Source organism: Artemia franciscana, chromosome 1 (genome assembly GCF_032884065.1).
Source record: "Artemia franciscana chromosome 1, ASM3288406v1, whole genome shotgun sequence".
In the NCBI taxonomy this organism is placed as follows: Eukaryota; Metazoa; Arthropoda; class Branchiopoda; order Anostraca; family Artemiidae; genus Artemia; species Artemia franciscana.
In genome coordinates this window covers 13,198,376-13,217,294 of record NC_088863.1, presented here as the reverse complement: position 1 = coordinate 13,217,294, position 18,919 = coordinate 13,198,376, and the positions used below count along the sequence as shown (strand labels likewise).

The 18,919-nt window shown below is 33.2% G+C and overlaps 1 protein-coding gene across 4 annotated transcripts in view; it reads right to left on the bottom strand.

Annotated features, from left to right (window-relative positions):
• LOC136025923 (6-phosphofructo-2-kinase/fructose-2,6-bisphosphatase-like) overlaps positions 1 to 18,919 on the bottom strand; it is a 127,176-nt gene that overhangs the window by 76,781 nt on the left and 31,476 nt on the right. For 3 of the 4 annotated variants that reach the window (XM_065702020.1, XM_065702030.1, XM_065702053.1), the window contains exon 2: positions 9,693 to 9,851. In XM_065702020.1, coding sequence (XP_065558092.1) covers positions 9,693 to 9,789 — 97 coding nt within the window. In that variant the 5' untranslated portion in view covers positions 9,790 to 9,851. Of the gene's footprint in view, positions 1 to 1,156; positions 1,316 to 9,692; positions 9,852 to 18,919 lie in introns of those variants that run through there. The other variant, XM_065702045.1, reaches the window with a different exon arrangement.

The window sequence follows — 18,919 nt, the reverse complement described above, 5'->3', positions numbered from 1 at the left end:
TCCTATCGGGGTCCCCTTTCTTTCCTCACAGTATTCATTGGTTAAAAAACATTTATGCGACTAAGACTGTACAAAACTTTCTATTTTAAAGGAAAAATTAACTGTCTGATCTTTTCGTACTAAGGTTATGATTGATATTATAATTATTTTTCTAAATCTTCGATAATAGTGAGGTAATAGGAACTGCTGTAGTTTTTTCTCAATACCGAACAATTTCATTATATATATATTGTTTTTAATTTCTGAGGATGGTGAGAGCTTGGTGTGTCTAATGTAAACTAGTGGCACTAATATTGTCAAGGGTCTTAATCAAGGGTAGTGATGCTAATTTTGTCGAGGATCCGGCCCTTGCCTGACTAGCAACATACTGCCTTCAATTGAGTTTGGACTACCTTCACTTTTGACACAGAAATGGCCATCTTAAGGTCAAACTCCATTGTTGCCGTACATATTAATTCTTATCAGGCCTCCCCCTTTTTCTCACCACAATCACTAGTTACATAAATTTACTTACTATCTAATGGGACTAAAACTGTAAAAAACGATATATTTTAAATGAAAAACTGATCTTTTTGTTCTACTGTAACGAATGACATTGTAAATTTTTACTTAATTTTTGATGATACTGCAAAAATTTGAACTGTTGCAATTTTTGGTCGGTGAATTCCATTATAGATTCTTTTTCATTTCTGAGAACAGTGAAGATATGGTAGGTTCAATATAAACTAGTTCATTATTAGCGCTAATGCCATCTAGCAGGGGTGTAATTTGCTATGGGGCAGGGGGGCAACTGTCCCCTCCAGAGCTAAGTTTGCCTTCCAGCTGAAATTTAATTTCTGCGAAAAATCTTGTCCTGTATAATGCAAATATCCAGAGAAACAGGTCAAGTTTCTTTAGTATATTTTTACCTCTATGATACTATATGGCTCATTTTTCAGTTTTCCCTGTCATTTTCACTTAATTAGGGAAACGTGGCTCCAAATTTGCCCCCCCTCTCTTCGGTATTCTGACTAGATTACGCCACTGCCGTCTAGGGTCCCAAAATCATCAAGATGGCTGCAACGTTTCTTACCAAAAAATAAAAATTCAAGTTCTTAATCTTCTATTTCCTTTCTAAGACTCTGCTATATGCCTTACTGAGACTTAAATTTCCTACCTCTATATTGACGCAAGCATGGCAGTGATGTTTTGTAACTTCTTTTAGAAGCCATCCCAAATCAACAAGAATGAATACAAGAAGTGAACTACTAAATTCAACACAGGCGCGGTGGCGATATTCCAACTTCACTTTAGTTTTCTAAGCCCAAAAACGTATCTCGCCAAGAAATGTTTCCTCAGATATTCCAAAAATATTTTTATTAGTTGAGATCTCGAGACAAACATATAACTAATTCAATTTGAGACTGAAAATACTGGAACTTAAGATACACTCCCATAGGATTGAGGAATGGACTTCAGCTTCAAAGACAACTATCTATATAGAAGTCAAAATTCCTCTTCAATAAAACTAGGTAGGACAGATATATCATGTTACATTCATTCAAATATATTGAAAAAGTGCCTAATAAGCTGAACCCTTTATGATAATTATGGTATGGAAGAGCTTGTGATAACGAACTGTAAGGGGTGACTCATACTAATAGTAGCAGAAACTAAAAAAAAATTGAAGAAAATTGTAGAATTCCCATTCAGGGGAAAATTGTGTCATCCAATTCAGCATGTCAAAGACTTTATTGCAGTGGTATCAAACGCAAAATTTTTGTTGCTTTCGAGAAGAACCATTACGGTGCGTGATTATTTGTTTCCTAGATTTTGAACTAACCGAATTGACATGAATTGACCAGTTGCGTTAATTCGTGAAGATGCAGGGGGGGGGGGGGTCAAATGTATTTTTCAAAATCTTGAGGAAAATATTTCCAGATTTTGAAATGTAAACTTTCCCCCCTTCCCCTAAGTTTTCGTGAATTGACCAGTGGGGTCAATTAACAGAAATCTAGGGGAGGAGAGGGGAAAACATATTCTTACAAACCCAGGAGGACAAATTCCTTAGTCAAATTTTGAATAGAAGTTCAAAAAAGGCATTTTTTCAATGAAAATACACAGTATGCTCTTCAAATTAGGTAGGGGGAAAGGAGGGAGAGGCAAACATCCTAAGGGGATAGGGGCAAAACAACCAAATTAATCTTTAACCCCCCTTCATTCACGGTAATATTTTTTGACCAAGTCTCTAATTGGTGTTGTGAGGGGCCAACTCCCCTTAATTACAGAACTTTTCCTGTATAGCCTTAAAGATTACATTTTTTTTTACCAGAACAAAAGGTAGAGAGGTGGAGGAAGAGAGATGAGTAACATCAGAAAGCATCTAAGAATGGGGCTTGAGGGATTTGCAGCCAAGTAATTTGTTGTTATTGAAATTTACATGGGAATATTTATCATTTTTGCATTTTATATATTTTTGTAATGTCTTCTTCTTTCGCAATTGGCATTGACTTCCTAGTTCTTGGTCGGCATCTATCTCTATAATTAAATTTATATTTTACAAAAAATAACATTTTCGAAAGAAAATAAAGAGCATCAGTAAAATCGAAAATAAAGAGAAATTATTCCTCGCATAATTAATATGACATATTCTTAAGTGGCATATTCCAATATGTTATAGTCTAACAGGGGCGGATTTAGAGCAACATTTTTTTCGAGGTGGGGGGGGCAAATGCGACAAGGGTGCCAATGAGCAAAATCCTGGGGGGGGGAGAGTGACAAAGGTGGCAATAATTGACCAAATTGATAAATTTATTCGAAAAAGAGTGAAAAAATCAGAGAAAGACGGCACCAGAAAAAATCTTCTATATCTTGGCCCCCCTGGAACCATCGGTATAGGCCTACTCTAAAATTTGAATTTTCGACACTTCTGTTTTAAGAATGATTGCTGAAGCACAAGAGGAATCGGAATGGGGCAGAAACTATTTTTCACAATACCTCAAGGGTGGAAGAATTTATTGATGAGCATTTGCATACAATTTTCAGTTCAAATGTTTAAAAAGTCGATGGGTAAATATAAAACATGCAATTAAACATTAACTGCATTCATTGAGCTCAAATGCTTTCATCATAGTGCTTTATCGTAAAAAGCAGGCTTAAAGGAGGGGGGTAGCCCCATTTTTTAACAAACACTTTCCGTTCGTTTTGGATTTAATGTTGCTCTTTACTTTCATAGGAAAACTTTTTTTGATATTCAGTCAGGTCCCAGGATGAATGATGATGGTTAACATGATGAAACTCAGGGAATTTCGGTAATTTATTGGTATTAAAATGATTCCCTCGGGGGAAAATCGCTAAATTCTTAAATAAGTCTATGATTGGGGGGCTCATCCTTCTAATTTGTTTAATTTAGGATTTATTTTTATTTGCTTTGCTTATTTTGTTCTATTCAATAATTTCTTTCTTTCTGGAAGGTGATGACTGAGTGGAGATCATGGCCGAAAGAATTGCATTATTTTCTGGTTTTTACTGGCTCAGAATTCTCCCCGTTTTTTTTTTAAGGTTTTTACTTAAGTCTCCTGACTTCTCCATCCTCAACTCTAAAATTTTTCTTTTCTTATTTGTTTTCACGAGATTCTTTCTGATTAATTTTAATTATAATTTCAATTTCTTGAAATGTCATTCTTAATGTCATTCTTAATGCCTTCTTCTTAATGTCATCTTTTAGTTAAACTTTGACAAACCTGTTAACGTGAGATTTGAACCCATGAACCCCGACTACTGGCCAAGGGTTCACCTTCACAGTTAATTTCTCGTACATTAAATATTTTGAAAATGTTTGTGAGTAGTTTTTATTTAAATCTTAATTAAATAGTTTCAAACATTTTGAGCCAAATCATAAATGATATCACGTGGTGAATATTTTTAAGACGATGTTTCTTTGACTACTTTGAATTTCCATCCGTCTCGGCTTTTGCTTAAGTTCCCTGACTTCTCCATCCTCAATTCTTAAAATTTCTTTTTTTTCTTCTTCGTTTTCATTAGATTCTTTCTAGTTAATTTCATTTCAATAATATTTATTTTAAAATAAATTTCTTCGTCTTAATTTCATCTTTTTAGTGAAACTTCGAAAATCCTGCCAGCGTGAGATTTGAACCCATGATCTCCCGGTTACTCGACAAGGGTTCAACTTCATAGTTAATTTCTTGTACATTAAATATTTTGAAAATGTTTGTGAGCAGTTTTTATTTAAGTGTTAATTAAATAGTTCCAAACATTTTTAGTGAAATCATGAGTGTATCACGTGGTGAATATTTTTAAGAAGATGATTATTCGACTACTTTGAATTTCCAACCGTCTGTGTTTGTAAATTCCAAAGTTTCTACCTTGCACGTTTATAAAGTATGGCAAGTATAGCTTAATAAGCTATACTTGAAGACAACAGTTTAAGATAACGAATTCGGTTTTAATAATTTTTGAAAAAAAATACTCTTATCATATCGTTCAAAACCAAGTACTGCTATTTATTCTCTTTTATAGGAGACCAAGCCTACAGAGATCTTTTTAACGGGTAGGGAGTGGAAATAAAAGCAAAAAAATGATTGCTACAACAGAAATAAAAAAAAAATTCTAGAACATTAATTAATTTAACTTCAATTTTTAATATACAAACCAGTGGTCCACGTAGCAATGTGCCAATCTCTTAATTATCTGCATTCGGCCGGGGTGCTAGGTGTTGCTGGGGGAAAATCCCCCAACACTTCCCGCGAATTTAAGTTTAGGAATGCAAGGAATGTGTTGAACTTGCTTGAACTAATTGATTGTATTTTGAAATAGTATTATAGGAATCCGCTAAAAGGTAATTATTTCTAACGAGAGAAAATGCTTTACACACGATTTTATTTGTTTCTTTCGGTAAAAACTACCCAGCTTTCCCTAGGCGTCCTAGTTGAAAGAATATGTCAAAACAAAAGCAATAAACTTCAATTATTTGTTTAAATGATGTCTTTTTAAAGAATTGTCAAGTTCTCGACGATGATTTTTTAAATTTTCGATATAATCTTTATCCCATTAAAACAAAAACCAATACTTGTAATAACAAGGACGGAAAAATGGTTCCACAGAATTGATTCCAGTTGGGGGGAGGGGGGGTGAGTGAACTCATTACCTCAGAGTTTCCCTGCAAGCAGATAATACCTCATCTTGTTTTAGCTGTTTTCGGAGAGAATAACCGTTTTACCTCATAATCCTGTAAATTTATAAGCCTTGGGAGGATTCGGGTTGCAGCGGTAGCTAGCAACCTAGTAAGAGACCATCACGCCTCATAAAAGGTAAAGGTAAAGGATACGGCATTAGACTTTACAGTCCTTACCGGCGGTGCTGATCTCCGTTTCTTGGCCCTTCAGCCAGGAAGTGCAATGGGGAGTTGGGGGCCAGCCATCCTGAGCTTTAGCACACCCTTCCTGTTTACCTTCCCCAGATTTCTCCAGGTACCCATTTAGAGCTGGGTCGACTCTGGCTAAGCTTACAGGATCACACCACTGACCCCCGTCCCAAACCAAAGAATTGGGTACAGCGGGATTCGAACCCATGTCCTCTCAGACAAAGGATCCCAAATCCAGCGCACCAACCCACTCGGCCATCACGCCTCATAGTAAAAAAAGAAATAGTCCATAACTCCTAAAACTAGAATCAGATCAAAAAACGAAGTACACTATTAGGACCACCTTGTCCAAAACCCTTACAAAGGAAACAGAGTTCCTTGGCTTCAACAACAAGGAAGATTCAGACTTTAAATCCATCATAGAAATTTGTTTAATGACTCATATTATAGGAAATCGTTGCATCTAGTGCCTTTTGTAATTAAGAACAAAATAACTTTTAAAATAGAATCATTTGTTTACCCAAAACTCAATTTTTCTATAGCACTGTAGCAGTTCATGTTAGTGCAACATCAGGAATCATCGGATTCATCGGATCATCTGATATACCTGAAACCTAGTAAAGAACAAACCACGGCACATAGTAACTAAAGCTAAGGTAATACGAGTATCTTTTGAGGTTTATTTATATAAAGAGTCAAAGTCAGTCAAGAGAATCTAATGCTGTAGTTATTAATGTAGTTATTATGCATCCTAAAAGAGGATATCGTAAGAGGTGGAAGGAAAGGAATAGTAATTAATATTTTTCCAAGGGATGAACAGAACCAATGGAAATGACAGTTTTTGACCATTACAGAAAAATTGAAGCATTACCTTTAAATATTTAAGTTTATAAGCCTTAGAAAGGAACAGCCTTGCTTGACCCTACCCTTATCAACCTCTTTAAGTAACTATACGAGAGAAACCTGGAAAAAATCACCAAACTTGAACGTTTAATCGAAGACAAAAGTAGCGTTAGTCACATGACGACTTGGCGCTAGTCTCTGAACATACTTTTGTAGGTGGGTTTTGTGAAGAATTGAGTGGAGCTCACAAATCTATGGTGCCCCAGTGAAAAGTGTAACGTTAGCAGCATAGCTGGGTTCAAATGTCTGCAAAAACGGATTCCACCGTTTTTTAGGGGGTTACAACTATGATGAATGTCTTTCTATATCCATTTTAAATTGAGAAGAACTTAAATGAACACATATATTTTATGTTTTTTCTTTGTTCTGTTTTTTTTTATCCCTGAAATCTAAGACAAAAAAAAGGCTTCCCTGCAGAGAAACCTCTGAGATCTACAGATTCCAGCAACGTTTAAAAGAGACAGGGGTAGAAAAATTTCTGTTCCATGTGTCTCGGCTGATCGATTGTATCATGTTTTTATGCACTTGAGCGCACTTGACTTTACTTTATGCACTTGACCAGAATAAATTGTTCTGCATTTTGTAGCTAGTAGTGTTTTTACTTAGTTGGTTGCATCAGTTAACGACTATATTAAAATTTTTATTTTCAACGGAATCACAGTGTTACACAGAACACACAGTTTACACAGAATAGTTTCAGCAAAATTTTAACGGTGGGAATAATTTTTTATACTTTGTTAATTTTGGTTATTCTTTTTCTTAAATATCTTTTTATACTTTCATATTTGGTAGCTTGGAAGGAAAAACAAGTTGAAGACATGGCTGGGCGGTATGTAATATGACTGTTTGGGTATGCCCATTCTTCAAGTAATGCATGGCAAGATGAACACAATCAATTGTAAATTTGATCAAAGTATAAACGTGAATAGAGCATAAAAATGGTCCATTTTGTACTCGTCAGGTCCAGTAGTTGTGTTTGGCTTTCGACGGGATATAAAACAAAGATCGTCCCTATCAACCAGCCATCTAGGGACAAGCAAAACGTAAGTCATCCCCAAACAGATTGGGAGGACATCTCAAGAAAAGATTTAGGGAAATTGTGACTTCTTGGGAGAGTGTAAATAGGGAGCCTTTGAACAGACTGGTATGGAAGAGGAGTGCGCTTATTTGTGTTGAACTCAGGCGGAATGGTGCTGCAGTAAGTTGTTGGTAGCAGTCGCAGTAACTAATTGTAGCTACTAGTTACTTATTGTGGTTACTTGTTGTAGTAGTAGTGATAGTAGAAAAACTAATATAATTTTACTGACGTCTAGCAATATATTTCTTTTTGGATCGACTACAGAGTGTGAAGTCTGGACTATATTGATGGGGTTAAGTCATAAACAAATAATACGAAACAATTACTGCATAATACCAAGATCAGCAACTAATCATTGATGATAAACTTGGTAATAGAAGAGCAGACGCAACTACTCAATGACAATGTAAGTGTTGTAATGACAGTGTAAGTGTAATCTCGTAAGTGTTGAACATGGTGGGGACGAAAACTAAATAATAATAACCATCCGCAAGGTGGCACTTAACTGGGATACGTTGAAGATTATTTGGAGCTAATTTAACTGATCAATGAAAATTGCTGGACCAGTAAGAGTGATTTTTTGTTGTTGTAGAGTTTTTTTGGAAAGTTTTCATTTTGTTATTTTGGCATTTTCATCTGCAATATTACTGACTGACTTTTTTTTTAGGGACTGAACAGAATGATTTAGAAGGTGGATGGGTGGCTCAGACTTCCAAAACTTCAAACTTCAAACTTCAAAACTTCGAACTTCCGCGATAGGGATACTCACATTTATGTTGGTCTTTGGGGAATTAGGGCTAAGACAGTAAAATTGTAATAGTAGGAGTATGCGTTTAATAAAAGGTAATCAAAACCGTGCTAGAGAAAAAATAATTATTTACTAAAAAATAGAAAAACATAAGCTTCACATAAAACGAAATAAAAGTATGGAAAAGGTATAATATTTCAAATAATACAGTGGAAAATGGCAAAAAAAGTCTTTTGATAACAATAAAAATGTATGAATATTTCTGCTTGACGTCCTGAATCCTTTATTAACGGGAATAAAAAAAAATAAATCTCAATTGGATTAGACAAAACATTTTAAAAATTTATATCATTCCTACTGATATAGGCTGGCGGATGTGAAGCTGAAATATTTGGAGTTTTATCATTATTAGTGAAAAAGACTTTGGTTATTTTACACTGTCTTATTTGAGATACTGCACTCATTTTGTAATACTTTATCTTATTTGTAAATTGAAAAGCAGTATGGTATAGGGAATTATTTATTTAAAGGCATGAATTACGTTCTTTTTGTGTTCCACGATCCCCATGTCGAGATTTTTTTTTTAATCTCTAACAAGAAAATTTTTTGCTAGAAAAGTTTTATTGTAATGTTTTAACTCATATCTCTTAAGTTGTTTTTTTTTCAAAGTAATATTAAGTGATGAATCTTATGAAAAATAATTCGATTCACCGTTTCAATTCTGGGTTCTGAAGTTCAAATAGTATTTTTGAAACAACCGAGATGGTATCCTGGCCACTAAAAAAAAATATATATGGAAAAAAATAAACAGAAAAACAAGGTTACTTTTCTTGAAATAAAACACTCATTTTTTTCAGTTGAAATAAAAAGGTTCACACTAACAAGCTCAAAAATATACTCTTCAAACACACTATTTTTTGGTAATTTTAATAGCGAAAGATCAAACGGTAATTCTGAGTCATAATTCAAGACTGTAACTTGAAATGCACTTCAAATGGACCAAAAAGTGAATTGTTTTCCTCTTGCCAGGGATGCCAATTGTGAGAGGGGGCCATTTACCTCCCATTATACTTTTGGAAATACCCATTCTTGGTATTTTCATTGAAAAACCGAAATAAAATTTCCTCATAGATTTTAAAAAACACCATCTTTTTATTATATTTTAATTTAAAAAAAATAAAAATTCTTGCACCCCTCGTTTTTGTAAACTGCCATCCCTACCCGTTACCCTCTGAAAAAGAAAATTTCTTAGAGACTAGAAATAAGAACTTGGGGATGTCATCACATATTTTATAGCTATTAAACAACGCATTATTGAAAGTAACGAAATACTTGTTACTTTCGTAACAAGTTTTCGTAACAAATAACTTGTTACTTTCGTAACAAATACTTGTTACTTTTCGTAACCACGTAATTAATACGTGGAAATACAATTCCACGCCGACACCACAATTGCCTTTCCTAAAACAACAATCTAAAGCCATAACATTATAAAAAAAAAAAACAAAAAAAAAAAAAATACACAGTTAATCCTCCTTAAACGATAACATAAATAGATAATGTTAAATAAAAGTGAATAAAAAAAGAAAGAAAAAACTTGCCTCGACCTTGCTCCTTGCGTTTATTTATCAGACAAGAAAGGACATGTTGGGGAAGCAAGAATCTAAGGTATTCATCCTCAGTTTGTCCTATAGCCATCTCCCTTCTCCAAGTGCTTCAATTTACAATGAAATTAGAAAAGGAACTGTGACTGAAAATAGCTAGAAAGAAAAATAAGATTTGTTATGTATTAATATATATTCTCTTAAATATTTATATACTATTATAATACATTTATCTTATGTTTATATTACATCTGTATTGTTATTATGTATTTATACTTTATGTTTAATGTTTAAAAAAGTTTTATTCTTTAATATTACCTCGTCTCTTACAGAATTATTTCCAGAAGGATTTTTATTGATACTTTGTTTCTCATTTTAATTTTATGAGCTTGGTCCAAAATTTCCTTAAAAATTTTGAATCTGTCAACTGGCTTCCATTTATTAGCTTCAATAATTTTAAAAATTTTGTTTGCCCACATATATCTGAAAACTACATCAATATGAATGATTTACAGAATTAATTCCAGAAGGATTTTTATAGATTCTTTATTTCTCATTTTATTGTACAAACTCGGTCCAATATTTCCCTAAATATTTGGACTTTGTGTCAACTGGCCTCTATTTATTAGCTTCATTAATTTTAAAAATTTTGTTTTACCCACATATGTCTGAAAATTGCGTCAATATGAATGATTTACAGATTTAGTTCCAAAAGGATTTTTATAGATTCTTTGTTTCTCATTTTAATTCATGAAATCGGTCCAAAATTTCCTTAAAAATTTTGACTTTGTTTCAATACTTTAATCTAATGTTTCAATTAACTTCATTACTTTAAAATTTTTGTTTTGCCCACATATATCTAAAAACTGCGTCAATATGAATGATTTCATAGTTTTCTTGCTGCTAGTCGACATCTTTGAACACGTTTTAGAGCTGGCAATGTTTTTTGACTGCCACTTGCTAAACTAAAATTTAAATTCAAATGTGATAATACTAAAAATTTTAGTATGGTTAGATAGCTGTATAAATTGCATTCATGCTTATAATTTCTTATTTTTGCTCATTCGAGTAGGCTATATGTGCTTTGTCATTTTTTCATTAATTTTGAAAATTTTGTTTTACCCACATATATCTGAAAGCTGTGTCATGTAAATGATTTACAGAGTTAACTCCAGAAGGGTTTTTATAAATTCTTTGTTTCTCATTTTAATTTACCAGCTTGGTCTAAAATTCGCTTAAAAATGTTGAATTTGTCAACTACCTCTATTTATCAGCTTCATTAATTTTAAAAATTTTGTTTTACCCCATATATATATATATAAAAATAAATTGTCTGTCTGTCTGTGGATGTGTGGATCAGGTGACGTCACCTGAAAAAACTGGATCAGGTGACGTCAAAACTGAAAAAACTAAAAAAAGGCAAAAACTACAAAAAAAACTAAAAACTAATAAAAAAAATAAAAAAGCTAAAAAACTAAAAAAACTAAAAAAAGGCAAAAACTACAAAAAAACTAAAAACTAATAAAAAAGCTAAAAACTAAAAAATCTAAAAAAAGGCAAAAACTACAAAAAAAACTAAAAACTAATAAAAAAAATAAAAAAGCTAAAAAACTAAAAAAACTAAAAAAAGGTAAAAAACTAAAAAAACTAAAAACTAAAAAAAACTAAAAAAAAAGGAAAAATAAGCTAAAATAAAGGTAAAAACCAATAAAAAACTAAAAAAAAAACTGAAAAAACTAAAAAAAGGCAAAAACTACAAAAAAAAACTAAAAACTAATAAAAAAAGTAAAAAGCTAAAAAACTAAAAAAAATAAAAAAACTAAAAAAAGGTAAAAAACTAAAAAAAAATAAAAAATAAAAAAAAACTAAAAAAAAGGAAAAAACTGAAAAATAAGCTAAAATAAAGGTAAAAACCAATAAAAAACTAAAAAGAAAAAAAGGAAAAAACTAAAAAAAATTTTCATCTAAAAAACTAAAAAAAACTAAAAAAGGTAAAAACTAAAAGAACTAAAAAAGAAAAAAATAAATGACGAAACTCAAAGAGAAAGCGACCAGGACAAAAGGAATGTTCGATTAGCAATCAACAAAGCACCGGGACACAGGGAGTATAAATGACGACCAGGACATAAGTAAAAAAAAAAAACTATCTATATATATAAAAATAAGTTGTCTGTGGATCTGTGGATCGTGGATCAGGTGACGTCACCTGAAAAAACTGGATCAGGTGACGTCAAAACTGAAAAAACTAAAAAAAGGCAAAAACTACAAAAAAAAAACTAAAAACTAATAAAAAAAAATAAAAAAGCTAAAAAACTAAAGAAACTAAAAAAAGGCAAAAACTACAAAAAAAACTAAAAACTAATAAAAAAGCTAAAAAACTAAAAAAACTAAAAAAAAGGCAAAAACTACAAAAAAAAACTAAAAACTAATAAAAAAAATAAAAAACTAAAAAAACTAAAAAACCTAAAAAAAGGTAAAAAACTAAAAAAACTAAAAACTAAAAAAAACTAAAAAAAGGAAAAAACTGAAAAATAAGCTAAAATAAAGGTAAAAACCAATAAAAAACTAAAAAAAAAACTGAAAAAACTAAAAAAAGGCAAAAACTACAAAAAAAACTAAAAACTAATAAAAAAGTAAAAAAGCTAAAAAACTAAAAAAACTAAAAAAACTAAAAAAAGGTAAAAAACTAAAAAAAATAAAAAATAAAAAAAAAACTAAAAAAAAAGGAAAAACTGAAAAATAAGCTAACATAAAGGTAAAAACCAATAAAAAACTAAAAAGAAAAAAAGGAAAAAACTAAAAAAAATTTTCATCTAAAAAACTAAAAAAAACTAAAAAAGGTAAAAACTAAAAGAACTAAAAAAGAAAAAAATAAATGACGACACTCAAAGAGAAAGCGACCAGGACAAAAGGAATGTTCGATTAGCAATCAACAAAGCACCGGGACACAGGGAGTATAAATGACGACCAGGACATAAGTAAAAAAAAAATTTAACAAAACTAAAAAGAAGGTAAAAACTACAAAAAAAACTAAAAAGAAAAAAAAACTAAAAACTAATAAAAAAACTAAAAAATCTAAAAATCTAAATAAACTAAAAAAGAAAAAAAAAGGAAAAAAATAAAGGAGAAAAACAAAACTAAAAAACGAATGTATATACAGACCGGTACACCGGGATACATATGACGACCGGGACACAGGGAATATAAATAACGACCGGGACACAGGGACACAACTACAACGGGGACACCGGGGGAAACAGGGGGATATAAATGACGACCGGGACAAAAAAACTAAAAAGAAAAAAAACTAAAAACTAATAAAAAAACTAAAAAATCTAAAAATCAAAATAAGCTAAAAAAGAAAAAAAAGGAAAAAAATAAAGGAGAAAAACAAAACTAAAAAACGAATGTATATACAGACCGGGACACCGGGATACAAATGACGACCGGGACACAGGGAATATAAATGACGACCGGGACACAGGGACACAACTACAACGGGGACACCGGGGGAAACAGGGGGATGTAAATGACGACCGGGACACCGGGACAGGGAATGGTCGATTAGCAATCACCATCAACAAAGCTCAAGGGCAATCATTAGAATCATGAGGTATAGATCTGAATACAGATTGTTTTTCCATGGACCATTATATGTTGCATGTTCAAGAGTCGGTAAACCTGACAATCTATTTATATGCAAAGACAATGGGACAGCAAAGAATGTTGTATATTCGCAAGTTTTACGTAGTTAAAACCATATATATATATATATATATATATATATCTATCTATATTCACAGGTGGGACATAGGGACACAACTACAATGGCGCGTAACTATTATGGCGCGTAACGACTTACACGCGCGGGGGGCTTGGGGGGGGGGCGCGAAGCGCCCCCACCAACTAGGTGTTGGGGTGGCGCGAAGCGCCACCCCAACAGCTAGTATATATATATATATGAAAACTGCGTCAATATGAATGATTTACAGAAATAATTCCAAAGTGGTTCTTAGATATTCTTTGGTTCTCATTTCAATTCACGAGCTTAGTCCAAAATTCCCTTAAAAATTTTGACTTTTTCAACTGGCCCCTATTTATTAGCTTCATTAATTGTGTGTTAACTTTATAAGATGACGTTTGCAAATAAACATATAAAGTTTATTTTTGGCCGCCGAACAGCACACATGCAAGCTTTGTCATTTTTTACTTGCGAAAGTGGAACATTTCTTAACAGCCTTACCATTGGTGATAATTTTACGAACTTTTAACTCGGATAGATAGCTTTTATGTAAAAATATTACAGTATTGAAGTTTCGTTAGGCCATTGAGCTATGTTATTATTTGTGTAAGTGGACAATTTTATGCAAGTTCCAGAATAGGTAGTGTTTTCTTCAAATTTCTTCAGAATTGGTAACTTTCAACTGTATAATCTTATTTTTATCACTAAGTACTGTTTTCAGTGGGTGTTTTATGGGCAAAATGCCAAATAAATCCGCCAAGTAGCAAGACTATTTCGCTATCTTGTGATGAAAAAATAATTTTTTCACATTTTCATTGGTTAGTTTTCTTTCTGGTTTGTAGATGAAACGCTTAATAAAGGCAATATTTTACAACACTAAAACTAAATAGACCACACATCTCCGTGAACTGCGTAGATGAGAGTGATTTCATATTCTCATTGCATAAGAGGACATTTTTGCATAAATTATGGAACTGATAAGGTTCCTTTATATATTATGTTTAATATTCCTTTTGTGCTATATAAATCGAAATCTAGGTGATAACTGAAAATTTACAATATACACACAAACTTGCATACAACGCGTAAATATGCGCCATTTTCTATTATTACTTGCATAAGGGGGCTTAGACATGAAATTCTTTGTCCGTAAAGACAGTGGTTCGAGTCCTCGTGTCGCTGGTTATTTGGTTTGGAACGGGAGTTAGCGGTGTGACTCTGTAAGCTCAACCAGAGTTGACCCAGTTCTAAATGGATACCCGGAGAAATCTGGGGGAAGCATCGGATGATTTGCCCACAACCATGCATTACACTTCCTGCTAAATTCAAAGAATAAAAATAACAGTACTTTTGCTACACAGACCATTGGTCAGCATGCGAAAAAGTTCAAGTTTTTTTTAAGCAGGCAAAAGCTATGGACCTTTTTGAACTTAAGACTTGGAGTCAATTATTGCCTTATGAATTCCAACTTTGTAAATTGACCTCTGGGGGTATATGACGTCGTGATGTTCCCTATCATTTATTAACGTTTAGTGATAACTCCTATTCACCTTGTCAAATAGTCAGAAAAGTTTTAATAGTTATATAGAAATAGTTAGAAATCTACTTTCCTTTAGCCTAGCGTCCTACGACACCAAAGTAAATTATTTCGAAATACCAGTCATGACTTCAATAAGTGATAATAAGTTTTAATTTAATTAAACAGTGAAGAGCTGGTCATATTGAGTTTTGCCCTAATCAGACATGAAAGATTCCTAGATCCTTTGGGAGCACAATGGATTGTTTGGCAATAAGGGTCAGGTGTCCAATCCCAGCTGCCGTAAGGCCTCAAATTGTGTGATGACTATGAAAAAGTGCCCCAAAACAATTGAACAAGTAGAGGAAGAAGAGAAAGACTCGAGATTAGTATATATTCAGCTTTAAGCTCTAAGCTGGATATGTGCCTAAAATGCGCGCTCAGCTCAACATATCGGGCAAAATATTTTTCTATTTATTTGCTTTTTAACAAGTACTTCTGATGGGTTTGGAATGATTGATTATCTAGAGACTAATGTTTAGCTAGGCCAATATGAACAATATTGTTTATGATAGATTATGGTTTATACTTTTTATAAGGTTTAGAGGTCAACTTCTTTGTAAAAAGTAGGTCAAAATCAATTCAATTTGTCAAAATTTAATTCAAATCAATTTTTACAAATTTCAAAGTGAATTTTCGTTGCAAGAATTTTGCTGAAATGGATCTATGGCAAAGAAAAGTTTAATTTTAGCACAAAACAAATACAGCTAATGTATTTAAATTTCAACAACAAAATTAAAAGTAATTTATTTTGAATAAATCAAGTATCCCTACACTATTAATTATTAGTTGACGTGAACAAGCCTAGGTATTATCTGTTTATAACAAAACGGTACCACACTCCTACAACATCTGGAAATGTATAAACTGTTTTTTGAGTACTTAAGTATTATACAAGAAACATTTGAGAAATTACCCGGTTTTCAACCCAGTTAGTTTGCAGTGATAGAATATAGTGTCTGACCATGGATAGCTATATTTTAACTAAATATTTAGTTGGTATATTAATTAAGTTAGAATAGGTTTGTTTAGGTTATGTATTTAATATCTGCTATGCTAAACCCATCACCCCCTTCCTCTCTAATGTGCAAATATATAGTCCAAATTTGTTCCTAAACTGTTATATTTTTGTCTTACTTAGGAATAATATGAAAAAAACTTCGTTTTCTTAAAGAGTTAAAGAGGCTGCGTCCCAAAGTCGAACCTTAAAACGTACAGGAATTAGAAGAGGCAGCCCCCAAACCCCCAGCTTTTAAAGACTCTTTTGTACATTTTTTTTTTGTGGGGGGACTTCATTGTTACTAATTACTAGTTTCGGCGCAATGGTTCTCCTGTCCTCTTGTGTTTAACATTTTTCGAAGTTATTCCATTATTCATTCATTTTAATTTTTTGTTAATTAAAAGAGGGCCTTTCCGAAGCCAAGAGCGGGGGGTTAGCAAAAAAACAAAAAACCTGTACAAAAGAGTCTTTAAAAGATGGGGGTTTGGGGGGTGGCAGCCCCCCAACTGCCTCTTCTAATTCCTGTACGTTTTAAGGTTCGACTTTGGGACGCAGCCTCTTTAAGAAAACGAAGTTTTTTTCATATTATTTCTGTACGTTTTTCTACAATCCATGGTGGATGTAATTTAATAATTCCTGTACTCCTCGTACAGGAATTAGGAGAGGAACTTGGGTGGCTGCCGCCCCCCCCCGCTTTTAAATCATTGCATAAAATAGAAAAAAAATATAGATAGAATGACCGAAATGTTTCTTTTGCTCATAAGAAGCTAATATTCTGTTATCTCTCAAATGATAAGCTGTCCAGGTGTTATCAAAATTTTTTGATGTTGTGAAAAAAAATCGCCCGTAAGGGACTTGAACCCTTGACCCGAGGATTAAGAGTCCCACGCTCTACCGACTGAGCTAAACACTTGCATGTGTGTAAATATAACTTCTCAATAAATTTTAAAAATTTCAAATTAACATGGGCTCTTATGGAGAGAAATCCGTTGATTAAGTAGCTAATGCGTGGTTTCTGGAAAGCAGGGAAGGAGTTATCGGATCGAGCTGAAATTTCGCGGATAAGCTCCTGGGCTGTAGGGGACCTTAACTTGTGAATTTCAGCCCGATCGGACAACGTTAAAAAAAGGGGGGGGGGGGGGGGTTGGAGGGTCAAAACTTTCGGGGGGTTAAGATTTTCCTACGAAACTTTCCAGGAAAATTACTCGGAGAATTCCGCATCGAATGAGTCTTCGTACACCCAGATCCGATGTCGGATGTAACCTGTAGGCGTCTAGGAAAAAAAAGTAAATGAATTTTAAGTGGCTATGCGTGGTTTCTGGAAAACAGGGAAGGAGTTATCGGATCAAGCTGAAATTTCGCGGATAAGCTCCTGGGCCCTAGGGTACCGTAACTTGTGAATTTCAGCCCGATCGGACAACGTTAAAGGGGGGCTGGGGTTGACGAGTCGAAACTTTCGGCCAGATTTTCCCCATGAAGGAAAAGCTGGAGGGGGATGAAATTTTGCAGGTTTCTTAGTTGGAGCTCGGGCTACGAAATGCATCCCTTCCCATCCCTCTGCGACTACTGGAACCGAAGATCGCTTAACATTGTCGTGTGTCGCCTCTTTACAGAGGCACGAGTGTGCCTCCTTGATTTTTTACCATTAAAATTTACGTTAATTACCATTAATCAAACTTGGCTTCTCGAGTATTTCTCGTAAAATACTTAAGTACCGTTTTTTGGGACATGGGAACAAGTCTGTATTCAGGATCTTTATTGAGGGGACGAGAAGAAAGTTTTCTTTTTTTTCGGGGGGGGGGGAGGTATAAGAAAACTTTAAAAAGGGCATCAAAACTTTTTGAATATGTATTTGTGTTTTGTTTTTACGAGTTGGATAAAAAATTTGGAGGGAGGGGGTACAAACCCCCTATACCCTTGAACACAGTCTTTCATGGGTATAAGGGCAATTTTATATAACGTGATCAATACTCATTTTTCTTTTTATTAAAAACACAGAACATAAATTTCCATGACTGGTTGACTTTGTGAATGCCCTTTCAAAATGAGACTTAGGTAACATCAAGATCTAGGTATTTCTGATGTGTAGCAATCTAGAAGATTTAGTTTAACACTCAAATATAGGCCTAGCTAACGCCAGATAAAGCTATAACAAAAGGTGCGTTTCATTTAATATTAACATTAAATAAAGAAAAACAAGTTTTTTTAACCGAAAGTAAGGAACGATATTAAAACTGAAAACGAACATAAATCATTCCATAATGAAAGGTGCTGCCCCCTCCTCAACGCCCCGCTCTTTCAACTAAAAATTTTTTGATTGTATTAGAAAGTAGAGTTGTGAGAAAGAGTCAAACTTTAGCGTAAGACCGGGGTGTTGATGTATATATTGGTATCATGATGCATATATTGATGTGATATATATACCCTTGCCATGAATCACCTAAAATAAATTGTTTTTTTTGTTTTGTTTTTTAGCAAATATCATTAATACATCTTCCATTTAAAAATAACCGCATAAATTCATAATTTCTGTGTCGATAAGTAAAACAACGGACTTTTTTGTTGTCAAAAGACAAGACATCGAAATGATGCCAATATTTAATAAATCAAATACCCGCCGTGTCAACGGGGAATCAACTGCAAAATGCCTTGTTAATAGAAATGCTAAATAAGACGAGGCTAAGATATAGCGAAATTTCTAAACCAAAGTTTTATTTCAATTTTTTTTTTAATTTTAATAAACCAGCCAATTACAGACTATTCTAGAATTCAAATCAACTTTGGCTGTCTAGAATAATTACATAGGAATTTTTAGAAAAGGTGAAAACCCTGTGGTGGCACAGTGCGATTGATTTCAGCTTGGTAATGGGGGTCCTGTCTGCACACCCAACGGGGATACCCAACCT